The sequence below is a fragment of the Podarcis melisellensis genome (genome assembly GCF_964234715.1).
Source record: "Podarcis melisellensis genome assembly, chromosome: 2".
Taxonomy (NCBI): Eukaryota; Metazoa; Chordata; class Lepidosauria; order Squamata; family Lacertidae; genus Podarcis; species Podarcis melisellensis.
In genome coordinates, this window is record NC_138529.1 from 23,659,304 (window position 1) to 23,686,580 (window position 27,277).

The following is a 27,277-nucleotide window of genomic DNA, read 5'->3' on the forward strand; positions in this document are numbered from 1 at the left end:
GATATGTTCACCCACAACCTAACAGTATTGCCCACTTTGGGAAACACTGGTCTAGTCTGACAAACTTCACCCAGGCCCAGCTGCAAGCGCTCAGCCTGCTCTCCAGGAGTCCCTTATAGTTTTATTAAGCTGGGCTCTCTGTCACAAGGCCTTTTGATTTGTGACTGCCCAAGCCTAGATTTTCTTGCATCTATGTATTCTAGGGCTAGGAAGCAATTCAACTTCTGCTTCTAAACAAAGTCCTAAATGTATACCTTCTGTATACCTGAAGGAGCACCTCCACCTCCATCATTTAACCCGGACACTGAGATCCAGCTCCGAGGGCCTTCTGGAAGTTCCCTTATTACAAGAAGCAGTGCTTTTTTCGGGGGGGGGTGCAAGGCTATGCATACCCCTAAACATTTTGTGAATCTTTGTACTTTTGTCCATTTACTGTATTTATTTTCCCCGATTTGAAATATAAAATGGTGATTTTCTTGAGTCAAAATGAGAGTACCCCTAAACATTTTTTAAGGAAAAAAATTACTGGCAAGAAGTGAGATTACAGAGGGCCTTCTTGGTAATACTGTGGTTTAATAATTTGTTGGAAGCCACCCAGAGTGGCGACATGTGAAGACCTTTTTGCCATTGAGCTATGTCTGCAAAACGGGGATAAGCAACAGGTCCATGTGGCAATGAGAATTGTGAAATACTCCAGAACTGTTATGGAATTGTTCAATCACTTTTTCCTAACACTGTTGCCTTCTTAATTTTAATTTTTAGCTGATCACCAATCATTCTGTTTGGGACGAAATGAAATCTATTGGTGGCATCCGTATGAGATCATCTTCTCTTACTCCTTCAGAGAGCTTAGCAAACAACCTGACCTTTCTGGCTACAGTCTTGTGCTTCTCTCCATTTTTGTACTTCTTGTCACAAAATGTTTCAGGAGAAAAACGGAAATTGAAGGAGATGATGAAGACAATGGGGCTACGAGACTCAGCATTCTGGTGAGCTATGGGATTGGCTTCCTATGAGAAAAAGGATAAAAGAATGATATGAGGCCCCTAGATCTGAGTTTTTGTATTTTAGACTATAGTTCCTTAATCATAATAGAGATTGGACTGGAAATGTTACCACCTTGGGCACTCTTAGGTCATTAGACAACACTGAACATGGAGGTGCTGCTTCAAATGGGAACCTGAGTTATTTTCCCTCAGCATAATCTTCTGGTACTCCTACCTTGGCTGTGTTGCCATTGGGTTGTTTATTTCCCCTTTCTTATTCTACATCATCAGCTGCCATTACCAAGGGTGAAGAGCATGGTTCCATCTACCTAAACATTTGATCCCTTCCAGGAGAAAAAAAACTCCCTCAGTAAGAGAATGGCAAATAAGATTTTGTGAATACAGTGGTACCTCAGGTTTGTCCCATTAAACTTTAATTAGTTTAATGTAAATGCCCAGTGCACTTCCTTCTTTAAAAGTCTCACCACGGCAGAGGATTTCGCGCAGCAGCTAAGAAGGGCAGGAGAGGCAGCATCTTCCCAAAAAGGAGTCCTGGAGCATGCGGTTTGTAAATCAAAAATAAGGTTTATTTACAAAACACCAAAAAACAATCCTGGCGACGAATCACACATCTCAGCAAAACACACACCCAAAGGGGAGAAGGGGAAGAACAAACAAACAGGGGGACTATTTATACAGACTCATGTTCCTGGAAGCCTAATGACCTCCAGCTGCTCAGTGATTAGAGCGTTTCTGCTACTCTTTTAACCCTTTGATAGCAACACCCCCTCTCGCTCGTAACACTGAGCTGTACCAACCTTAATACAAATTTAAACCTGAACAGAAACATTTATGAGATTGCGGACTCAAAGCTTTTGTAAAACCGTCTGCGAGATTTTCTTGGCTTGGACAATACTTTAGTTCAATTAAACCTTGTTTTACACTTTGGCATACATTTTGATAACGGATATCCAAGTGTTTTGTGTGCGCCTTGAATTGACCTGATTTAGCTAGTTTAATACAAGGTTGATTGTCTTCCCACACTCTGATAGGTAGGGAACATTCTCCAAACAATTCTTGTACCAGTTGCTTATAAAATTCCAGTTCTCTACATATATCTGATAACGCATTGAACTCAGATTCAGTTGAACTTAAAGCTATAAGTGATTGTTTTCTTGATCTCCAACCAATTAGTGCATTTCCAAATTTTATCGCCATTCCTGACACTGATTTTCTATCTGGTCCAGCATCTGCCCAACTGCTGTCGGCCCAACATTCAAGTTGTGTGCTGCCCTCTGCTGATAGTTTTAAGCGAAAGCTTTTGGTAGTTTGGAGATACCTTAAAACTCTTTTTACTCCTTGCCAAGCATGCATTGATGGTTTTTCAGCTTGTCTACACAGCATGTTGACAGCATATGTTATATCGGGCCGAGTCCACTGTGCAATGTGGAGTAGACTGCCTATCGCTGACTGGTAAACCCCGGGATTACAGAACTCTGCCTTTTGCTCAGTTTGAGCATCCTTTGTGTAACTTAACTCCATTGGGGTTTTAACACCAGCACAGTTGTTCATTTTAAACCTTTCCAGCAACTGCTGGATTTTAGCTTCTTGGCTAAGCCAATAGTTACCATTTTCATCTTGCTGAATTTTAACTCCTAGATAAACAGATACATTGCCTAGTGATTTTATCTGAAACCTTTCTCCAAGCTTTGTGGCAAATTGTTGTGCAAGTTTATCATCCTTTCCACTGTATAATAAATCGTCAACAAATATCAAAACTGCTTCTTGTTCACATCCCGAGTCTTTTAGATAAAGACACGCATCTGCTGCGCTCTTTCTGAACCCCATGCTCTCTAGAGCATCGTTTAAGCAGGAATTCCAATTACGGGCGGACTGTTTCAACCCATAAATGGATTTGTGTAGGCGCCAGACCTGGTTTGGCTTGTCTCCTTCAAAACCTGGTGGTGGTGTCATATAGACTTCCTCCTGTAAGTCTGCATTTAAATAAGCCACATTGACATCAAAATGAAACAGCTTATTTCCCTTCTTAGCTGAAGAGGCTAGAAGCATTCTTAATGACTCCGATCTTGAAGTAGGGGCATAGATTTGAGAATAGTGAACACCTTTGCGCTGCGAAAACCCTTTTGCAACTAGTCGGGCTTTATATTGCAACTCTTCAGTAGTTGTGGGCTTTAAACGATATACCCATCGACAACCTACAGCTTGTTGCCCTTTCGGAAGCTCTGTACTTGTAAACACACCGAGAGACTTCATTGAAGCCATCTCTTTTTCCATTGCTTCCTGCCACTTTACGGCTTCTGAGCTTGGAAGCTGTTGTACTTCCATATAGCTTTCTGGCTCACACTGTGCCATATTTACGTATACACTTGTCACCTTAAACCGCTCTGGCGGCTTGCCCTTCGTGGCGCGTTTTGACCTGCGCAATTGCTCCTCTTGTGCCCCCTCTGACCGTTGGCTGTCAGAATCTGTCTCAGACTTTATGTCTGGACGTGCCTCTAGGGATAAAGACCTCCGTTTAGATACCTCCCTTGGGCTTGGTGTTGCAGGTGACCTGCTTTGCTTTTGCTGTCTGCTAGGCCTACTGACTGGCGAAGTTGGAGCACTCCTAGATTCTGGCTTTTCTACCTTAGGAGAAGAACCTCGTGCCTGATCAGAATCTGCATCTGAACCATGTGCACCATCCCCTTCTGGCTCATCACTCTCTGGACTTTCTTTCTCAGCATGAATGCCTAAATCATCTCTCAAAATGTCAGGGTTAGCGTGTAAGTGAGTCCATCCGGACTGCTCACAAAAATCAGCGCTCCTACTGAGGACCACTCTTGTAGTATCCCCATCTGGGTCCACAAACCTCCAAGATTTGGCATGTGGTTCGTACCCGCAAAAGATGAGTTTCCTAGCCCTTGGACTTCCCTTTTTCCTTAACGCTTTTGGGATAAGTACATAGGCTTGAGATCCAAACACCCGAAAGTAATTAACTTTGGGCTTCTTCCCATATAAAGCAAAATAAGGCGTAGTATCAATTACCGAATTATATACTCGGTTCAGAATATGAGTAGCCGCCTGCCAGGCTTCCGCCCAGTAACTCTGAGGAAGTTTAGCATCAAACAACATAGAGTTTGCCAACTCTTGCAGAACCCTATTTTTACGTTCGGCCACGCCTCCTTCTTGGGGGGAATAAGGTGTAGACAGACGATGCTTAATTCCCTTTTTCTTAAAGAAATTCTGCAACACAGACCCGGTAAATTCTGACCCTCTGTCTGTCTGAAAAGCAAGTACTCTAGTACCGAATTCAAGTTCTACCGCATGAACCCAATTTTTAACTGTTTCTGCAGTATCTGCTTTTGTTTTGAGAGGAAAAAACCATGTAACCTTTGTTTTGTCATCCGAGAGACACAGTGCATACTTCGAACCTCCCATGCTAGCAACAGGCATTGGGCCACATAGGTCCATATGCACAAGTTGGAATACTTTGTCAGATTTCCTATCTGAACTGGGATAGCTGCATCTATGAACCTTCGCACTTTTGCATGCAGTACAATCCAAATACTTAGTACATTTGTTCAATTTGCACCCTTCTGATAATTCAGGTTGCCTTTTAACATACTGAAAATTAATATGCCCTAAACGGCGGTGCCATAAATGAACACAAGAATTATGGGTAGGCGTGTTCACACAACCAGCATGAACCTGTTCAACTTCATCTGGACTTGTCTCAAAATAATATAACCCATTTCTGCATTCCACCTGCAAAAGAGATACGTTATTCTTTGAAATAGTGCAAACCCCATTTTCAAACACAGTTTTAAACCCATTTCTATCAAGTTCTGACACAGACAAAATACATCCCTTCAGTCCCTTTAGCACGTAGGCATCAATTTCTGTTTGCAAACAATTTAAGAACACTGTGCCTACAGTCTCTAAGGAACGTTTAGTTGAATCTGCCATTGTCACAACTTTAGGGGTTTGCAAATGTCTGCAATTCTGCAAACGTACACTAGATGGCGCCACCAGGTGGTGAGATGCACCACTGTCGATCAACCAGCGTAGATTGCTGCCTTGGCCACGCCCTTGCATCAACGCCATTGCTGAAGCCATGTGCTGTGTGCTGTGGGAGTAGCCACGACCTCCTCCTCTTCTTCGACGTCCCCTGGAACTCCTTGTCTGGTAACTAGGGGTAACGGCCTTGTTGCTGTCTTGACCAGGTTCACGTGTGCAATTCCTGATTAGATGGGAAGGGGAACCACAGCGAAAACAGTGTCTAGCTGCAAAAGCATTTACTGTGTGCTCAAACTCAGCATCAACACTCTTAGGCACAGCATAACTCCCCTTTAAAGACAAACCTCCTTCTCTTCGCCTTTTATCCTGTTCATCCGCAAGCTGAGAAGAAATGTATTCAAGGGTTAATTCAGTTGAAGGCATAGCTTCCAAAGTTAGAGCTAGAGTCTCATAGCTTTTATCAAGAGAAGACAACAATATGTATGACTGCTGCTCCATAGAGAAAGGAATGCCCAGCTGTCTTAGTTGATTAAAGGCAGACACCATTTTGGCAATATGTTCTTTCACACACGCTCCCGGTTGGAGACGTAAATCAAACAAACATCTTGTAGCATGGATCTTGGCCCCCGCAGTGTTTCTGGAATTTAACCGCTGCAGAACCGTCCAGACCTCATGCGTGTTCTTTAACTCAGAAACATAAGGCATTTGGTCTGGTCCCACTGCCAAAACTAGTAGACCTTGGGCTTTCCTGTCGTGTTTCTGTGAAGCTGCTGCTGCTGCTTTGGCTTCTGCAGACGCGTCTGCAGCTGCCTGTAAAGGCGGTGCTTCAGTACAGCTCCACAACTCTTTTGCTTGCAACCAAACCCTTACTCTAGCCTTCCAATCTTGCCAATTTTTCCCATTGAGTCGCGTAAACGGGACAGTAAAACTTTCCTGGGACTCTGCCATCCTCCCTGGGGCTTAGGAACGATACTCACACACCTGTAGACCGTCTCCCAGCTGCTGAGGTGGCTCCTTGAGGAATCAGACGTCTTCCAGCGAGTACAAACTGCGCAGTGCCTCTTTAAAACTTTTCTAGGCACGTTGCAGGACTCAAGCTGCTTTGGAGGCTTTCGTTGTCGGCAACCGCTTCTGTCTTCACTCCAGTCCTTGCATAAATCACTCTGAACTGCTCTCCTTATCTCCTTCTTGACGTACAAACATCCATAACCTGTCCCATTAAACTTTAATTAGTTTAATGTAAATGCCCAGTGCACTTCCTTCTTTAAAAGTCTCACCACGGCAGAGGATTTCGCGCAGCAGCTAAGAAGGGCAGGAGAGGCAGCATCTTCCCAAAAAGGAGTCCTGGAGCATGCGGTTTGTAAATCAAAAATAAGGTTTATTTACAAAACACCAAAAAACAATCCTGGCGACGAATCACACATCTCAGCAAAACACACACCCAAAGGGGAGAAGGGGAAGAACAAACAAACAGGGGGACTATTTATACAGACTCATGTTCCTGGAAGCCTAATGACCTCCAGCTGCTCAGTGATTAGAGCGTTTCTGCTACTCTTTTAACCCTTTGATAGCAACAAGGTTGCATACGCTTCAGGTTACATACACTTCAGGTTACAGACTCTGCTGACCCAGAAATAGTGCTTCAGGTTAAGAACTTTGCTTCAGGATGAGAACAGAAATCGTGCTCTGGCAGCGCAGCGGCAGCAGGAGGCCCCATTAGCTAAAGTGGTGCTTCAGGTTAAGAACAGTTTCAGGTTAAGTACGGACCTCCAGAACGAATTAAGTACGTAATCAGAGGTACCACTGTACATAGAATCAGCAAGACTTAAAGCAGTGGTAAGAGGCCAATCAGACCAAAAACTGAGGAGTGGACTTGCGTGAAGGAATACATCAAAAAACATTGTTCTGGTATTAATATATCAATATGCAATGAATGAAACTTATAGAGTAAAAAATTAAGAGGAAATGGGTATAAGATGAGATAGTCAAAAATAATATTGATAACACAGCGAAAAGAAGAAAAGAAATAAAGGAAGCCACACAGAGGTGGAGGGAAGTCAAGATTTATGTTTGCATGTTTAGCTTGTTTGTTTGTTTTCTTTTTTGTAATCTAAGTTGAGAGGTGTATGTACGTGTGTATAATAAGTTTGTTTTGTGTTTGTAAGTATTGTATTTATCAATAAAAGTTTAAAAAAAACACCATTTGATCCCTTCCAGTCATAAAACAAAACTTTCATGGATGCTTCTATGTCAAATTTCTCACTTACGCAACTTTGAGTGTCGTCTTTGTCCTCTTTCATTCTGCATAGCCTTTATCCCAATCATGTGCCGGAGTTCAAATTGCCAAGAAGACTAACAGGATTTTTCCATCATAGGCTATCCTGGGGTCTGCTGTATGCTGTGTACGTTGCGATTTTGTCCTGTCTGTTGGCATTTCCATTGATTATTTCCTTTTTGACTGCAAGCACCTTCCCTGCAGTATTCCTTCTGCTCTTCCTTTATGGCATATCATGTGTGAGTATGTGAATTTTATTCTATAAAGTACTTAATTCGGGGGTGGGTGGGTGTGGCAGCAGTCAGGCCCGTGCAGGTGGTGGGCAGCTAAGTACTTTGCCCCAGGCCTTGGAGGGCTAAGCTGGCCAGGGGCTCCCTGCCAGGACCCTGCCAGACTTACGTTGTCATGCCAAGAACATCTCATGCCTCCCAGCCAACCAGGAACTGTATGGGGGAAACAAGACTCTGACCCCATGCTTCAGACACAGGCCTGGCTGCAGTTAAGCCAGCAGAATGCTAGCTGTCACATTCCAAATACAGTGGTACCTCGGGTTACAAACACCTCGGGTTACAAACACTTCGGGTTACAGACTCCGCTAACCCGGAAGTAGTACCTCGGGTTAAAAACTTTACCTCAGGATGAGAACAGAAATCGCATGCCGGTAGCGCATCCGCAGTGGGAGGCCCCATTAGCTAAAGTGGTACCTCAGGTTAAGAACGGTTTCAGGTTAAGAACGGACCTCCGGAACGAATCAAGTTCATAACCAGAGATACCACTGTAACATTTTCTCCTACATTTTGATTGTGGTTTGTCCTCTGAGTAAGGATGCCCTCTGTACACAGTTGGAAAGAAACTTAGGGTAAGCCAACTGTGCCTTTTTCCAGATTTTATCTTTTCTAAACAATACCACCACCACCACCACCAAACATTCTTCTGAGGATTGTTGGAAGGAATTCGGAGATGCTATGGGGCAAAGAAATAATTTAGTCCTCTGCTTGAGACACTATGCCGAACAGGATATACCAAGAGCTCTGGCCAAAAGTTTCAATACAAGGAATAATTCCTACTCTAGAGTTGAAAAGAAAAACGTGTATATTCTGCTAAGAATACCAGTGTTAAACTAATAGTAAATTTAAATACGACGTATAAGTGCAACAGTTTTAAAATAATAGTAAATTTAAACACAACGTTTAAGTGCAAAAATAATGTAGTTTCAAATATGCAGTGATATAGTATAAAGGTACATAAAATACCAGTACACAACAATTGTTTTATACAAGTCTCAATGGCAGGCAAAAAGAGTCCATATTATATAAAGTCAGAATAAAGAATCAAATAGGGCCAAAAAGAAGTATCCGGAGTATGAATCAGATGTACGACTCAGTAGTGGTGACCAGGACAGGGTCCTGTTTCGGAGTAAATGCCTTCTTCAGCTGGTAATATCAAATAATATGTCAAAATAGAACAAGGTTCTCCAATATCATAAATCATAAATATATTGAAGTATATACATTCTAAAGTGTATTAACACATATCATAATATTTGGTTCCATACCTTGGTTTTTTAAGGAATATAAATCTGTTGGAAGTCTGCACTTAAACGTTGTGTTTAAATTTACTATTATTTTAAAACTGTTGCACTTATACGTCGTGTTTAAATTTACTATTAGTTTAACACTGGTATTCTTAGAAGAAGAAGAAGAAGAAGAAGAAGAAGAAGAAGAAGAAGAAGAAGAGTTTGGATTTGATATCCCGCCTTTCACTCCCTTTAAGGAGTCTCAAAGCGGCTAACATTCTCCTTTCCCTTCCTCCCCCACAACAAACACTCTGTGAGGTGAGTGGGGCTGAGAGACTTCAGAGAAGTGTGACTAGCCCAAGGTCACCCAGCAGCTGCATGTGGAGGAGCGGAGACACGAACCCGGTTCCCCAGATTACAAGAGTACCGCTCTTAACCACTACACCGCACTGTGGTGGGACAAGCAGAGCCTTCAGAGTCCATGCAGAGGCCTATATGTCTCCTCAAGTGGCTTTTAATTTCTGACCATAAAACATCTAATGCTGTACAGTGGTACCTTGGGTTACACACGCTTCAGGTTACAGACTCCGCTAACCCAGAAATAGTGCTTCAGGTTAAGAACTTTGCTTCAGGATGAGAACAGAAATTGTGCTCCGGCGGCACGGCAGCAGCAGGAGGCCCCATTAGCTAAAGTGGTGCTTCAGGTTAAGAACAGTTTGAGGTTAAGTACGGACCTCCGGAACGAATTAAGTACTTAACCCGAGGTACCACTATAGTATCGAACTCAATTCCTGCTAACTGGTTGTTTCCTGTTTTTCAGATATGCTTCTGCTTCATGGTCAGTTCTCTCCTAAAGAAGCCTAAGACCACTTCATTTGTTGTCTTCCTCTTCATGTTTACTCTTGGAGCCATCAGCATTTTTCTGTTGATCAATTTAGTTCCTGCAGCTTTGAAATGGACTTTGAGTGTGTTCTGCCCCTTCGCCTTTGGTGTTGAACTGTCAAAGGTAGGGCGCTGTGCTTTATTTGGAACGGAAAACAACATTCTACCCCCCCCCAACCTTGGTGAAGCTGATTTTCAGACATGTTTTCAGTGGAGAGCAGAGGTGCCGAGTTGTGCCCAACATTGTGGGGCCTGTTGCGCATGTGACGAACACTGGGTTGGGAGGAGGCTGACCATGGAGGCAGGGGGCCAGCTCTGTCCTTTCAAAAACAGGATAGTGAAACCTTTCAGTTCTCCCCACCCTGCCCTACTATGCTGGACTGCAGCCCCTTATTTCTTTTCCCGCTCTCTGTGTGTCACATTCACACACAGAGCATCTGTTTCTTTGCCCCTGTACCTGATGCAACAAATACCACAGAACCTCAGCCCTATAGAGTTGGCGCCTGTGGTGGAGAAAGATCCCAACCATCATGGTAGCACAGGCATTTTCTAGGGCTGGCCCTGCCATGCAGTGGCAGAGCTTCATGCTCCAGCACCGGGGGGTGGAGAGCTGGTGGGGGCAGGGCTGGCACGCGTCCCAGGGGGCACGGCATGCCACCTGCAGGGGGGCAGCCGCGATGGCACCCTACCAGGATTGCGCTGCCAGGGGCGGTGCGCTCCCCGAGCACTCCTCTTCCTCCACCAGTGCTGCCATGCACAGTGTAAAGCAGGGGAGGACATTGCTATGTGTGCCACATGACATGCCCTGTGCCTCCGAAACTAACCTGCTGCCCACAGGTGCAGTGGTGTTGTCCCGTCACCAGTACTGAAGTAAGGTCCAGCTTCTGGTCCAGATGGCTTCTGCACATGGAGAGCTGAGGGGAGAGCTCCCACTTACCCTTTCCTTTATGCAGGAAAGTGTGTTGGGCAATCCCTGCCCTTTCCATTCGCCTCTCTTAAGGTATTCTGAGAGTGAATGTACAGAAATCTGTATACAGTGAACGCTCAGGTTGCAAACGTGATCCATGCAGGATGCATGTTCGCAATCCGCAGTGTTCACAACCCACGCGGGTTGCGATTCAGTGCTTCTGCGCATGCACAAAGCGTGATTTAGCGCTTCTTCACATGCACGACCACCGAAACCCAGAAGTAACCTGTTCCAGTACTTCTGGGTTTTAGCGGTCCGCAACCTGAAAAAACAAAACCTCAAGCATCTGTAACCTGAGGGATGACTGTACTGATACAACAGGTGCTCCTCTGTATTCTATTCTATTTTACTTAACTGTGGGGCTTCGCTTACGTGGGGCTAGCTTTTAAACAACAGGCAGGCAGCGAGGGGCTAATTCCGTTTCAAACTTTTCTTCCTCCAGTTTTGACCCATGGGGACTTAGACGTTGTTCTTTCCCCCCACAGATTCTCCATGTTCAAAAATATGGAGGAAACTTCACCGTGTCTAGCCTAATGCATGAACCATGCACATATATCCTGGTTTTTGACAGTACTTTATATATGTTGTTGGCCCTCTATTTTGACAAGGTCATACCTGGTAAGCATTCAAGAAGCGTGCTAGCTGCATAATTGCTGCTTTAAAACAGCTGCATTGGTTGCATTTGTTTCTGAGCCCAGTTGAAGATGTTTCACACCACTAGTGTTTAAAACCCTAAGCAAATATCTGAAAGGCTTGCCTCCTTCCCCACAGACGCTCTCATCCGTTGACTTTAGTAGTGGTTTATGTTCTTGCTAGGGACGCTGGTGGCGCTGTGGGTTAAACCACAGAGCCTAGGACTTGCCGATCAGAAGGTCAGCAGTTCGAATCCCCGTGACGGGGTGAGCTCCCATTGCTCAGTCCCAGCTCCTGCCAACCTAGCAGTTCGAAAGCACATCAAAGTGCAAGTAGATAAATAGGTACCGCTCTAGCGGGAAGGTAAACAGCATTTCCATGTGCTGCTCTGGTTCGCCAGAGTCATGCTGGCCACATGACCTGGAAGCTGTCTGCGGACAAACACGGGCTCCCTCGGTTTGTGAAACGAGAAGAGCGCCACAACCCCAGAGTCTGTCACGACTGGACCTATTAGTCAGGGGTCCCTTTACCCTTTACCTTTATGTTCTTGGTAAGAACATAAAAGAGCCTAAGAGCCAACAAGCCCAGGATCCTATTCTCACAGTAACCAACAAGATACCTGTGGGAAGTCCGCAGAAAACTTGCAAGCATTCAGTGGAGAATATGGAAAAACATGCAGTGGAAACTGTTTGACACTTGAGGCGTGTTTGAAAACAGAAACATTTACTTCTGGATTTTTGGTGTTCGGGTCCCAAAATGTTCGGCTTCCAAGACGCTCGAAAACTGAGGTACAACTGTACTTCCATTGCTCTCATAAGTTTTTTTGAGGGGAGGGGCATTCTCCGTGGCAGCCCCTAAGTTGTGGACTTCTCTTTCCCAGATGGCACTTTCATTGTATGGTTTCTTTATTAAATAAATGTTATTAAGTTCCATAGAGAAAAATACGAAAGTTAATATCTTTTTCCTTTAAAAAAAAACCCTACCAAATCAAACTGAGGCTTTTATCTAAATACAATAAAAACACAAAAATGGGAGGGGCAAGGGAGAGAGCTAGAGAAAGAAAAGGAAAAAAATAAAAAGAGAAGGAAAGAGGTTAAAAGAAAAAGAGAGAGAAATAAGGTTCAGAAAATAAAGGACTTCCAATTGTTCATCTGTCCACTATATATAAAAACAATAGTCACTTCATCCAATCCAATATAACACCAAACAAAACCATTTTTTATAAACAAACATTATCTTCAATCCTCAAATTCAGATATCAGTATTTTATTTTATTTTTCATGCAAAAAGTCCATGAGGGATTTCCAGTCTTTAACAAATGTTCACAATGCATTAAACAAGGCCAATTTCTCCATCTCTCCTAAGTCTGTTAGTTTTAACAGCTGTTCTTCTGTTGTTGGTAATAGTGGGCCCTTCCATCTTTGTGCATATAAAAGACTTGCAGCCACAATCACAATATTGTAGCAAAGTTCCATAGTCTTTTTCTAACTGTATATCCATAAGTCCCAGTAAGAAGAGTTTCTGACATACTGCAGGTGTACCTCCTGGCCTTTGAGATTTGAGATGTACTCTGGTCTTTGACATAGGATAGGATCCACCCTATTCTTGTGACAACACCGTACTTTTTTGTCTATAAGACGCCCCCATGGATAAGACGCCCCTTAGTTTTTGGGACTCAATATTAAGAAAATGGGGAGATTGTCCAGAATGGGAGGAATGCCAAAAAAAGCTCACCCAAATTCCAAACGTTTGTGATCGAACGCAATGCAGAAGCCTTCTATCGTATTTCCGATCGACACCAGCAGCTGCCAATCACACGCCCAATTGCCGCAGCACAGCCCAATCACCAGCAGCCATTGTCGCAGCAGCGACCAATCGCCAGTGGACATTCTCGCAGCAGTGACCAATTGCAAGCAGACATTGCCGCAGCAATGCCCAACCACAAATGGACATTGTCGCAGCAGCACCCAATCACAAGCGGACATTGTCACAGCAGCCTATCACCCGTAATAACACCAGTAACTATCTGCTACTCAAGACAGAAATCATTTCCACAGTCCTCCCTCTGCACTACCCATGTATAAGACTACCCCAATTTTTAAGCGTTGTTTTAAGATAAAAAAACATCGTCTTGTAGACGGAAAAGTATGGTAATTTGTCTTTAACTGTTTTTAAATATCTTAAATTGTTGTGACTGCTGTGAGAAGGGTGGACAAAACAAAAATAAGAAGAAATGGCTTCTGGCTGGAAGATTGCATCTCTGTAGATTGCATTTCCCAACCTCTGATTTATTTCTTTGGAACTGACCTCTGTAATTTAGGAAGCCTTGTGATTAATGCCTTTTCTAAGGGAAATAGCATGATTGGAGCAGCAGTACTAGACCTTGCTTGAGATGTAGTAGCTTATATATTCTGTTTAAGATTCTGAAAGCATAAGCATTATCCAAAGATGGATTCTATGAAGGTATATTTAAAGAAACTTTGTTAGCTTTTAGGTCCTAGCCCTGCTTTCATCTAGGACAGTTAAAAGCACATTTTACAACTCCTTTGCTTTTCCCTGCAAGATATGAGCAATCAAACCAGGAAGTCTCGAATTAACCATAGTTTCTTGTTTTGCCTGAACCAGAAAATGACGTTTACTGGCTTTAGAGCAAGGCAAAATCCCGCTTTGTTCTGAAATTAGCAGCCATAGTTTCCTAGTTCAGATGAAACACAAAGCTATGGTCAATTAGAGACATTTTGAGTTTAATGTGACTCATGTGAAGGGAACAGGAAAGAGAGGCTTAATAAGCCAAGGTAGGATTGCCTGAATGCAACCGATGTACGGTATCTATTCGGTTAAAGTTATGTAACTTGTTCCACAACCACTACATATTTATATGAATGACTGTTTAAGTAAGCTGCAACATCCATTTCCACTAAATGTTGGTCACTGAGAAGTAGCAAGGGCTGATAAATTTGAAGTGTGTTACATGTTTAATACCAAGAATTAATAGAACCTTTCGATGCATAAAACCTTTTTTATATGTGTATCTTAGACAAATATGGCGTGCCCTATCCTCCCTTCTTTTTCCTGAAGAAGTCCTACTGGTTTAAATCAAGAGGAAGCTATACCAGCACTGCTCTTACAAATGAACCAAGCCATGGTAATATCTTCAGTGACAATGCTGAGCTTGTGCCTCCTGAATTTGATGGAAAGGAAGCCATTAGGTAAAAGTTAAGAAGGTGTGGCCTTAAATAATTTTTTGAGCAAATTGACGCAGAAATCCTGCCCCTGCTCCAAGGATCTGTATGACGTCAAAAATATTTAGTTTTTGTTTTCAGAGGGTATCGGGGAACATTGTTTTTACCCATGTGCAACATTGATAGGGAAGTAAGATTATATCTGGTCTGAATTTGAAATAGTTTCAAAGTTGCACAGCTTGACCATTTCCCATAGAGATGATACGCCACCGGGGAGATAGTTGTGACTAAATTGTAACTAAAATCCAGTATTGTATTAACCATTCGATGTTTCCTAATCCTTTAGACTAAATAACATTAAAAAAACTTACAAAGAGAAGAGCAAGGAAACAGAGGCTTTGAGAGGTGAGATGCTTTTCATGTTTTCTCGTCCGTTCCGTAGTGGTCTGGGCTGCATGCATGAAACTGTGTGTGCAGATTCAATGACTCCACCGCCTACTGAAGGAAAAGGAGAAACTTACAATGGATTGTGGGCTTGGAAGCAGAATAAGGAGCCTTGGCTATACGTTTGTGAAACATTTCTCTGGAGCAGAGGTCAACCCTCCTAATTTGCACTGTTAAATGTGGACAAGTAGTTTGGTTTCTTTTTGTTTCCCATTGCCTTTTCAGCAGGCTTGCCCACTAAGCTTTGTGGCTAATGACTAACCTCCCCTCAATGCAGTTACATTTATTGAGCACTGACTGTTATGGTGGGACGAGGCGGTTTGTAGGAAATATTGGATTTCCCCTCTTCCTTTATTGATTCATGGGCTCACCACTGCCCCATGTTCAACTGCTTCTGCATTCATAAACAGCTAGGAGAATTGCTTCCACTGCACTCCCTATGAATACTGTACCACTTTTCTATATTACTATGTACAAGGCAGTTTACAGCAACAAAATATACAACAAAGAACACATACCTTTTAATAATTTTATCCAATACCAAAAGTCACAATCAAACATAACTTTAAAATGGAACAACTTAGATTATTGTATATTACTTTATTTGATGTATTAGAATCTAATAGTACACCATAAAATTAACTCTCAGAACATCAGCTGGTAATAATTAAGCAAAAATTCACTCTTAACAATTACAATAATTACTAAACTATGATCAATAAAAATAACTGCAAGTCATGATGCATAAAATACCACAATGCATGTAAAAGCGTGGAACTGAGAAACAAACACACACGAAATTATTTTTTAAACATCCCTGAGCATTCCATCAACAGCTTGCGGCAGATACAATGTCCTTTGGTTCATTAATCTCTCCTCCACAATCCTGATACACATACTGTATGTGCATCAGTAATACTGCATACAAAAACCAAATCCCAAAACCTTTTATGCCTTTTTTTTTTACTCATTTGCACATGAAACACCAAATGCAAAAATAATCTTCATAAAGTTTATTTGTCACCCTTGAGGAGACATGACTCCTTGACACTGTCACTAACGTCCACAAATTAGAAGTGGATATCTTCAGGACAAAACCTACAGCTGGGGTGGACAGAAGGTAAATTGAATCCTAGGACTCAGCTATACTGTATAGCTGCAAATAAATAAATAAATAAATAAATAAATAAATAAATAAATAAATAAATAAATAAAGTGTGCTGTAAAGTGCATTATACAATCTTACATTAGATGGTGATGGTGAGCTATAGCAAATTCAATACATTTTTCAAAACTTTTTTTAAAAAGCGTTTTCACAATGTTTTTTTTTAATATGTGTCTCGTTTCCATCATAGAATCTTAAGAGTTGGCAGGGACCCAAGAGCCATCTGCAATGCAGGAATTCATGATAATTGGAAAACAATTGGACCCGATCTTCTATGTAAACACATCAAGTGGCATTTTTGGACTATTATATGAGCTCACAAAAATACATGTATATATGGAACATAGGAAGCTGTATTATACCCAATCAGACCTCTGGCTTATCTGCACTGACTGTCCAGCAGCTCACAAGGGCTTATTGCACTGACATTCTCAGCCCTGGAGATGCTAGGGATTAAACTAGGGACCTGTTTCATGTAAAACACATACTCTACTACTGTATTGTACTCCCCCCCGTACTACATATCACTGCATGCACAGTGGTAAAAGACAAAAAAACACCTCTTGATGCAATCATATGACTTTTTGCAGTGCTTTATCAATGCATGCCAAAAATTCATACAGATATTGAAAAGTGGAGACAAATGAAATAAACTGACATCAGGACTATACATGCACAGCTCTCTGTACAAAATTTAGGATGGGGCGGGGAGGTGTAACAGTGGAAGATTTCTTTCTAATTCCTGATTGATTCCATGGAGAAGCAATATTCTGTAGTATGAAATTCCAAGAATCCATCCGAAAATTCAAACGAGAATTTTGACAGCATCCCTAGTGCTTGATGCGATGTGATGTGAGGAAATTAAAAATGAGCCATGACGGGAAGTTTTGTAGGTTTACTCAGAAGTGAGATTTCAATTGAACTTATTAGTAAGAGGGTTTAGGAATGCAGCCTCCGTGTACCTTGGCCGTTTTAAGAGCTAACTTCTGTTCTTCTGCTAGGCTTGTCCTTGGATATTTATGAAGGTCAAATCACTGCAGTTCTTGGTTGTAGTGGAGCTGGGAAAACAACACTGCTAAACATCCTTAGTGGACTTCTGAAGCCATCTGATGGTACGTATCAGAACTTTAAAATGAAGGAGGCTGCCACCCAAATCCATAAGAACAGGAGGAGGTTCCCCTTCATCAAAACAAAGCCTTATCAAGTCCATCATTTGATTCCCACAAAGGCCCACCACACGCCACTGGGAGGAGCACAAAGGGGGCAGTAGCAGTTCCACAGCAGTCAGTCTTCTGATTTAGCCATTGCGATTAGCAGCCACAAACATGTCCAAATCCCCTTTTAAGGCCATTTAGGTTGGGGGGCCATTGCTACACTATGGCAACAACTTCCATAGTTTAATTTTGTGCTTTGTGGAGAACTGAGATTCGTTGTTGTCATTGAGGCTGCGAGGATTCCAAACAATCATACCTAGAATTGCAGTCTAGGTCTCATTTGAAACTTTTATGAGAATTCAAGCAGCCTACTCTGTTTATTAAGCCAACCTATTTGCTTCCTATTTGCTTATGTGTACAGGCTCTGCGACCATCTTCAAGTACAATATATCAGCAAGGGAAGATATGGAACAAATTAGGGAGATAAGTGCTGTGTGCCCACAATTCAACGTGCAATTTGAATTCCTAACGCTGAAAGAAAATTTACGGACTTTTGCTAAAATAAAGGGGATTCCAAACAATGATATTGAGAATGAGGTAAGGATATATTCATATGGCAAGTATTTCTGTTCTGCCTCTTTATATTCTTCATCTATTTTCTTTGTAGAACAGGTTCATGGCAAGGGATTGCTGCCTTATCATTTGTTCTGCTTTGTATTTGAGGTTTACTCAGCCTAATTCAGAGAAAACTCATTGTGCTTAAGTCCCGCTGAAGTCAATGGGGCAAATTTGTTGAAACCAATTTAAATCCTGTTAATTGCAATGGGAGAGGTGCAATAAATTTGCAATAGGTAAAGGTAAAGGGACCCCTGACCATTAGGTCCAGTTGTGACCGACTCTGGGGTTGCGCCGCTCATCTCGCTTTATTGGCCGAGGGAGTCGGCGTACAGCTTCCGGGTCATGTGGCCAGCATGACTAAGCTGCTTCTGGTGAACAAGAGCAGCACATGAAAACACCGTTTACCTTCCCGCTGGAGCGGTGCCTATTTATCTACTTGCACTTTGACGTGCTTTCAAACTGCTAGGTTGGCAGGAGCAGGGACCGAGCAATGGGAGCTCACCCCGTTGCGGGGATTCAAACCGCTGACCTTCTGATCGGCAAGTCCTAGACTCTGTGGTTTCTTTGGAACAGTATTATTGTCAAGATACGACAGGCGCTCTTTCCAGAAACAAATGAATTTAATTTTTTTGACAAACTTTCCCAGCTGAATAAATGGATATTTACCACAAGTATATACCTTGTATTGATTTAGTTTTGTTTGTTTAAGCATTGTGTTTTTGACTTTTCAATTACACATACTAAACAAAGCAGAACAGTAATAAATTGATAAAAGAAAAAGCTATTTTGGGGTGTAATGCAAAGACAAGAGTGATTATAGGAAAACAAAAGGGTTCCTCTGGTTGAGTAGCAGAAACAAGGCTCAGGAATGATTAGCCACAAAATTCTATAGCTGATTAAAAGGTTTCTGTTGGGCTCATAACTTGAAACTTGGCACTTACAATCTAGCTGATACCGTCTACAAAACCACCACATTTCAAACTGATCCAGTAAAAATGGCCACAATTACAGCAAGTTACAAAGTGCTGAAAAGTGACACTTTGACCTCTTTTTTTCCAGTTGGCAACAAATCATTTCATATTATTTCTTTTAGATGTTGCAAACTACTGGTGTACTTTATCCATGCTTGTTGTGGACCAGACCTTTTCATTGTTTTGATGAAATCCTGATCAGCAGTTTGAAATTATTAAGGTTTTCCTGCCCAGCTGAAATCTATGGAAAACAAGGACTTGCAAAATAATGCTTGGACTGAAGGCAAAAATGAAGGCAGAAAGTAGCAGCAGGAGTCACCTAATGGATGCTATGTTCAATGCCTTTTCCTTAGTTATTAAATATCACAGCATGGGTGAAGAAAAAGGCATGATTGAAAAATAATGTAGGAAAGGACCATGTTGTAAAACATTTAGCAGCAGATATTCAGGCAGCCGGTGCATATTAAAGTCCTCGTGCTGATGTGTTTGGGAGGGAACAAGAAGCACGGTCTTAATGCAATCCCACTTTCTGCTTCTCAAGAGCTGATTTCAAACTCTAAACCTTCTTGAAGGGCTCCTTGAGTGACAGCTGTGCATCCAGAAAATGCAGCGTGAGCAATACCGAACTGCCTCATGGACCACTCTTCACTAGATGAACCAATAGTGTTTTCCAGTCCACACATGAAACTGTACTGTAATCCCATTGGCATTCATAAAAAATAATAATAATAGCACAAGCATGGTTGCATAACCAAGCAAACCCTGGAATACAACAGTCTGGAGCAATGCCATTTGGGTTCTTCCAAAAACCTGCTTGAGCAAATGATCCTAATTCCAGGGACGACATCTCATCTGGAAATGCCTTATACTTCAAATATGAGAGGTTGCATAATATTCCATTAAGATTCGAACCTCTATAAAATAGCTTGTTGCTTTCAACCAACCAAGCGACTGAAAAGCAAGATAGGAAGAAATCCGAAAGAATCCAACATCTTGGTGCTTGAAACATGTGTTTATATGCTTTACAGGTGCAAAAGCTAGTGACCCTCTTGGATCTTGATGCCATTCAAGACACCCAAGCTAATCGTTTAAGTGGTGGGCAAAAGCGAAAATTATCTCTCGCGATTACTTTCTTGGGAGAGCCACAGGTAGGTGAAGCAAGGACAGGACAAAAGGACCTGTTGAACATATTTCACAAGTACTCTCCATCTTGTAATGCATCTACTGTTTCCTCTCAAAAGCAATGGAGTGTGTAGATCTCTCACTGATCTGTGGTCAGTCATGAAACTTCAGTCTTATCTTTACTTCCCTTCTAAATTCCCATTCCCCAAACACTGTATGCAAAGTGAAGCTTTCACATTTAGTACAAGATTGGCTTCAATTTTAAAAAAACATAATAATATAAAATTATTTTCCCCAAAACATTTTTTAAAGCCGCATAACTGTTTATATTGTTGTGAGTTAACCCTGCACCCAGCAAGGGGTTAAAATGTAATGGAGGATGCAACTGTTGGAATAGCCAGGCCAGCTTCATGGTGAGTTAATGGCCCTTAAGTATGGGTCCTTAGGGTAACAAAGGAAGTGGCCTTTGTGCCAGAGGCCAAATGAGTGGGCCCCTTCCCTCACCTGGCTGGTGGTGAAAAGGACAAGTGCCAGAAGTATGTGAGAGAGAGCTGGGCGGGAAGCAAACAGCAGGCAGAAGTCAGAGAATGAGAGCCATGTTTGATTTCTGTTTGAATCCAAGGCTTTGGCTACGGGAAAAGCAAGACCTTCTGGGGTGTTAATGCTATGACCATATCCATCGTAGACTCAGGTTGTATATACAATGGTACCTCAGGTTAAGAACTTAATTTGTTCTGGAGGTCCGTTCTTAACCTGAAACTGTTCTTAACCTGAAGCACCACTTTAGCTAATGGGGCCTCCCACTGCCGCCGCGCCGCTGCTGCTCAATTTCTGTTCTCATCCTAAAGCAAAGTTCTTAACCCAAGGTACTAGGTTTGTAACCTGAAGCGTCTGTAACCCGAGGTACCACTTTATGTGTAAATAAACTGTTAGGTATTGAAGTTCTCACCCCGGCCACCAGGGGTATTGTGTACAGTGGTACCTCGGGTTACAGACGCTTCAGGTTACAGACTCCACTAACCCAGAAATAGTGCCTCGGGTTAAAAACTTTGCTTCAGGATGAGAACAGAAATCGTGCTCCGGTGGTGCGGCGGCAGCGGGAGGCCCCGTTAGCTAAAGTGGTGCTTCAGGTTAAGAACAGTTTCAGGTTAAGAACGGACCTCCGGAACGAATTAAGTACTTAACCTGAGGTACCACTGTATATAGTTTTCACTCAGGTCCACGTCACTTAATTTAGGCGGGAAACCCTGGGGTGTTGTTGTTACAATGTTGCTCAGCAGGCCGGCAGAGCAGTTCAGTTCAGTTCAGTTCCAGCTTACTCTAAAGAACCACTTGGAGAAATCTCTGTGTCGTCTGCTTTGTCAACCCACTACTTAATATAAACCATATATTATAAAGGCACCACAGTCTTTGCTGTCCCTCATTCCAAGGAAAGTGAACTCTGGGTAAGAAACCGGAACCCCTGGGCTCTTGCACCACTCCACAGTTGGGGTGGCATTCAAAAATATCATTGACCCAATTGGGTTGCCATTAATTCTTTTTAAAGAATCCACTTCAACATGGAATGCTATGTGCTAACTTCTCAAGGTTCCCCGGTCTGAAAATGCAATCGCATGTTCTGCCTACAGGTCTTATTCTTAGATGAACCAACTGCAGGGCTGGATCCTTACTCTCGACACCAAGTGTGGGCCCTCCTGAATGAGCGCAAAGCAGGTCGAGTGATTCTGCTCACCACTCAGTTAATGGAAGAAGCTGATATTCTTGCTGGTTAGTAGAATGTCTCATGGTAAAAACAGTTTGACAAGTATAGGCATGAAGCGAGAGAGAAATAACCGAGACCATGGTGACTTGGGAACTTAACCCGCACTGATCTGCACTATCCTTATTTCTGTCTGTTGGAACAAAAAGCTCTTCCGTTGCACTGCGTAAAGGAGGTGATCCACATAGCACCCTAGATGATTCCTTCACATTTTTCACTATGCTGTCATTCACCAAGTTCCTGTTATTCCAGGAGTAACGGGCGTGCTGAGGACTAGCCTTGGAAATTCCAATGCCTTTGTGAAATGTCAAATTACTGTTACCTCTTCTGCTTCACTGGCTAAGCCAGGCATCCTGTACCTGTGGCCCTCCAGATGTTTTGGCCTACAACTCCCATGATCCCTAACTAACAGGACCAGTGGTCAGGGATTATGGAAATTGTAGTCCAAAACATCTGGAGGGCTGAAGGTTGAGGATGCCTGGGCTAAGCGTTTAATGCAGTGTTTCCCAAACTTGGGTCTCCAGCTGCAGCTGTTTTTGGACCACAATTCCCATCATCCTTGACCACTGGTCCTGCTAGTTAGGGATGATGTGAGTTGTAGTCCAAAAAAACAGCTGGAGACCCAAGTTTGGGAAATGCTGGTTTAATGGGTTGCAGCTACTACTCTTCAATGCAGTCTTCACAGCTGTTTGAGGGTGACCAATCTTTTCTCTCATTCCACCACCACCATTAGCTTTTGGATCCTTTCCCTGTTATCTGTTGCATCTCTTTTTGCATGACATCAACTGCCCTGCCCTAACAATTGACATGTGATTGTAAAATAATCTGTACTGGGAGGACAGGTGAAATAATCCCTCCCATCACTCTGGGGGACAAGTGTTTGCATTTTCCAAGCTTGGCTCCACCTGGGTTACAAGGAGTAAATAGATCTCTTCCAGCTGAGCCTTGATCAACAAGTTCTGCCTTAGCTGAAATGTGTTTTGCATTTCCTATCTTATTCCGGGTTCCTGATATGTAGCTTCCCTTAGATTGCACCTTGGTCTTCAGCTTCTGACTCACTCCAGACTGCTTTTTGTGACCTGGACAATTATGCTGACTTAACCCTACCCCAATGAAATAGATTTGCTTGCAAGACCTGCTGTGACGATTGTATTGCTAGTTGCCTGTTTGTGTGTGCAACATACTCCTCTGATTCGTGTGCATGTAAACAAATAGGATTGTTTGAAATGAAGGCAGCATTTCTGGAACTCGTATTATTTTCTGCATCACCCTTCTGAATCTCAGCTCACTGCACATTCCCCTTCAGATATTTCCTGCTTCTGATTTGGATATGGGGAAGAATTTATTTCTGCAGAATGTGATAAGTAAAACCAGAACTTTATGTGTTTTTCTTCCAGACCGGAAAGCATTTATCTCTCATGGCAGGCTGTCTTGTGTTGGTTCATCTTTATTCTTGAAGAAAAAATGGGGTGTTGGCTACCATTTAAGGTACTTTTGAGTTTGGAAATCTTGTACTCTTACCTATTTTGCAATCTCTGGTGGGCAATCACAGATATTTATCTATTTTATTTATAAAATTGTGCAAAATCTTCTTCTTTTTTAAAAAATCTAAGTATGTCAAGAAATTCCTCCTTTCTGGCTCAACGTCTCTTGGTCCAAGCTCAGACCAAAAAGAGGAAAGGGAGAGATCAGGCTGTAAAGATGCTGTGCTGCTGTTTCTTTCAGCAGAACTCTTATGGTTTTAGTAATGTCACAAATACTTGATTCGGATAACAGTTTTATTAAAGGAATGCAAGACTTGGTAATTAGTGTCCATCTAAATCCATTCTGAATACGAACAGGATGCATGTAAATGAATTGTATGACCCCGAGAGAACAACATCCCTGGTCAAGCAATACATCCCTGCTGCCAAATTATCAGCACAACATGAAAATGAGCTGAGTTATATACTGCCCTTGGAAAATGTGGATAAATTTCCAGGTAATTATCGTCTTGAATATGTAAATGATATCATAGCTATCATCTTTGAGTGTGCTATTAATGGAGATGTTCCTCAAAATGTTACTTTGGGCTGTAAGTACAATAAAAAGGATTTGCACAAGGCCGTAATGGAGATTGGAAATGCTAATCTTGAACTAGAAGTAAGCACTTGAGTTTCTTTCTCCCTGTCATGTAGATCTGTTCTCTGACATGGACCGCCAGAAAGAACTAGGAATTGTTAATTATGGGGTTACCATGACAACTCTGGAAGATGTCTTCTTGAAGCTGGAGGGAAATGAAATGATTGATGAGAAAGGTAACATACTGTTCCAAATAACATACTTTCTAGTAGTGATTCCCTGCTGCAGCAGGGAAAATATGAGTTTGGGACCATATCTGTTGTTGGCATCCAACTGTTGTGGGAGCATACCCTCCAACATTTCTCCTATTTTATAATAATAATATCTATATGCTACCTATTTGACTGGGTTGCCCAAGCCACTCTGGGTGGCTTCCAATAAATATATATAAAACATAATAAAACATATATTCTTGCATTTCAGGGTGTTAGACTAGATGATCCTTGGGTCCCTTCCAACTCGTAAGATTCTATGATTCTATAAAACGTTTAAAAACTTCCCTATACAGGGTTGCCTTCAGATGTCTTCTGAAGGTCCCCCTTGGCTTGGGGGATGCATAACTCCATACCCTCCAATATTTCTCTGATGAAAATAGGGACGTCCTAAGGAAAAGCGGGACATTCTGGGATCGAATCAGAAACCTGGACAGCTTCTGTGAATCCAGGATTGCCCCTGGAAAAGTGTTGCATTACAGCTGCCTTTCCCTGTTTTTTTTTTGAATATGGGAGTGAGAGCTGGGATGGTTTATCAATGACAGGGGAAAAACATCTGCAGTAGTGGTGGCAGCAAGGAGAGCTGGGGGGAAGTAGGGGATTGACTGACCCAGTATCAGAAGAAGTCAGAACAGAGTTTGTATAAGTAAGTAGTCTCTCATTTGGCCAATACCAAAGTTCTGATTTTGTGCTTTTGAAATTTGATTACAAAGAGGGGCCAAAGGGTGCTGACGAAATGGAACAAGATCTGCTATTGCTCTCAGACATGGGAAAGGCAACCATAAGCGGATCAGAACTCTGGAGGCAACAAGTTTGCGCCATGGCAAGAATGCATTTTTTAAATCTCAAGCGCGAGAGCAAACTCTGGAGAACGCTGTAAGTGCCAAGATAATTGCTTAAAAGCCGTCGCAACCTGGGTTACTGTATATGTAGCATCGCCCCCTAGCCTCCTCCACCACACTGTAACTACTAACACACACACACCACAATTGTGAATCAACTACCCTTCCAATTTTGCAGCCACAATTGTACACTATTTTCACCTTCATCCCTGTTCCCATCAAGGGGAGGGGGCAGAAAATGAGGGTGAGGAAGAGGCATGGAAATGGGGGTGCAAGGGGAATGTGGGGGTGCAAGGGGACTGCAGTGTAGAAGAGAGAAGCAGCTTCAGAAATGGGGTTGGGAAGGTGGAAATGGGGATTAGTAGTTGCATGCGGTTGGAGGGGGCTGGTCTACAGGAGTACAGTAGTACCTCGGGTTACATACGCTTCAGGTTACAGACTCGGCTAACCCAGAAATAGTACCTCAGGTTAAGAACTTTGCTTCAGGATGAGAACAGAAATCGTGCTCTGGCAGCGCAGAGGCAGTGGGAGGCCCCATTAGCTAAAGTGGTGCTTCAGGTTAAGAACATTTTCAGGTCAAGAACGGACCTCCAGAACGAATTAAGTACTTAACCCGAGGTACCACTGTACTGAGGTGGGGGGCAGAATTGAGAGGTTAGCAATGGGGGATAGGCTGGTTTGGCCAGTGACAGAAATGGGGTTGCTGCCACTAATAGATTCAATACCAGTTGCAATCATTCTCATTTGCTTAATTACTATCCTTTCTTTATTACAGACTGCTCCTTTTTGGAATTTTGCTGGCACCTTTAGTCATCCAGGTGCTGTTATATGTTATTTGGAAGAGCCTGCATTGTGCAGAGCTACATCCTGGGCTTTATTTTGAGCCAGGAAAGGAGTCTTTCAGAGGGTCTGCTGGACTTCTGATCCTTAATAATACAGGTAAGAGTGAAGAACAGAATATTGAGATTTCCCCACCCCCATCAGGTTTCGACCAAGAGCCAACATGCCAATACACCATGGCCAGACTGGGAAAACCTGGGTACAAATCTCTCCTCAGCATAAAGCACAGTGATTGAACAATAATCATCTCTCTTTATTCAAAAAATAATTTTTATTAACCGACCAATTAAATCAAATCAAATCACATCACATAAATTCCGAATTACAAAGCCGAATTTTAATTTTTTTGTTGGGGGTACCCATATTTCAAGTTCCGAAGGGGATTCCAATCATCTTCTTGCTGCTGCGTTAATATCCACAAATCTGTCCAAATAAAGTTCATATTTCTATCCAGTCCTATCTTGCTGTTCCCACGTCTCATCTTATTCATATATTTTTCTTTTTTCTTTGTGATCTCTTCTGATAATCTCCTTAAGCAGGTAAACACCAGTTATAATCCTGTGTGAATTTTTCCGTTAGTCCAATCACCATATCGAGATGGTTTCCATATATCATCACTTCCATAAATAAAAGCACTCTTTCCATCATTCATCTTCACAAATCTGTCGCCTTCTTTAGTCCTCTGAGGAGGCCGCCTGCAGTATGAAAACAGATCCATTCCTCCTCCCAGACATAAGTCTTTTGACAGAACTTGCCAAAATGGCGACGCTGTTTTTTTTACTGCATCATCCCAAAGCTCTTAAACTTTCCACGATCTCCTTAAAACATGCTTTTGGTTAGAGATTATCTCCACACAGTCTTAAATCATCAGCTTAGGTCATTTAAGCGGCATTTCTAACTTGTGGGGGGGATTCTTGGTTAATCACATAAAGGAAAGAAAGGAAAGTCCCCCCCCCCCATCCAGTCCCGTTGCCGACATACCGAGCCTTGGTGTGTCTTCTCATGATATATTCCTGTTTATCCAACCCATCTTCTTTCTCAGAGATCTCTTCAATTAGCAGTCTTTACTCCCCCTTCTTCCTTGAAATATGTGCATTTGCTTCCACCTAATTATTTCTTTTGAAGTTGCTGCAGCTAGAGGCGCGAATCAGAGACAGCGTCCAGGAGAGCCGAAGTCCGCACAAGGGCTTTCTGCCTAGTGCCCCCACCCCCTCGAGTTCGGGGGTGGTATAGGGCACAGCAGGCAAGGGCAGTCCCCCCACTCACTTGGGGGGCCCGGGAGGCTGCTTACTCCCATCACAGCCTCTTAATTACCTCGTGTGGGTTGGAGAGATGTTATTGTCGGCCATCTTCCAATGCGCCCCTAGTGGCACCCCCCTGAACAATAATCACCTCTTAATCCAATATTGTCTCAGTGTTGTGAGCAAAAAGTGAGGGGAGGGGGAACCATGTCTAACAGCCCTTTGGAAGGAAGGATAGAATATGAATGTAATAAAATGAAGTTTTCATACAATTTTAATGGACCAGTAGAAAGCGAGTGAAAAATGTTTTTCCAGCTCTCTATCAGGAAC

General features: G+C 42.5%; 1 protein-coding gene across 2 annotated transcripts in view; it reads left to right on the forward strand.

Annotated features, from left to right (window-relative positions):
* Window positions 1-27,277, forward strand: part of LOC309363338 (ABC-type organic anion transporter ABCA8-like) — a 61,130-nt gene that overhangs the window by 3,063 nt on the left and 30,790 nt on the right. For both annotated transcript variants that reach the window (XM_081899541.1, XM_081899540.1), the window contains exons 3-17: window positions 763-989; window positions 7,379-7,517; window positions 9,615-9,800; window positions 11,129-11,261; window positions 14,314-14,485; window positions 14,805-14,863; window positions 17,069-17,179; window positions 17,643-17,818; window positions 19,839-19,958; window positions 21,561-21,699; window positions 23,089-23,179; window positions 23,533-23,672; window positions 23,869-23,988; window positions 24,738-24,900; window positions 25,642-25,805. In XM_081899541.1, coding sequence (XP_081755667.1) covers window positions 763-989; window positions 7,379-7,517; window positions 9,615-9,800; window positions 11,129-11,261; window positions 14,314-14,485; window positions 14,805-14,863; window positions 17,069-17,179; window positions 17,643-17,818; window positions 19,839-19,958; window positions 21,561-21,699; window positions 23,089-23,179; window positions 23,533-23,672; window positions 23,869-23,988; window positions 24,738-24,900; window positions 25,642-25,805 — 2,140 coding nt within the window. The remainder of the gene's footprint in view (window positions 1-762; window positions 990-7,378; window positions 7,518-9,614; window positions 9,801-11,128; window positions 11,262-14,313; window positions 14,486-14,804; window positions 14,864-17,068; window positions 17,180-17,642; window positions 17,819-19,838; window positions 19,959-21,560; window positions 21,700-23,088; window positions 23,180-23,532; window positions 23,673-23,868; window positions 23,989-24,737; window positions 24,901-25,641; window positions 25,806-27,277) is intronic.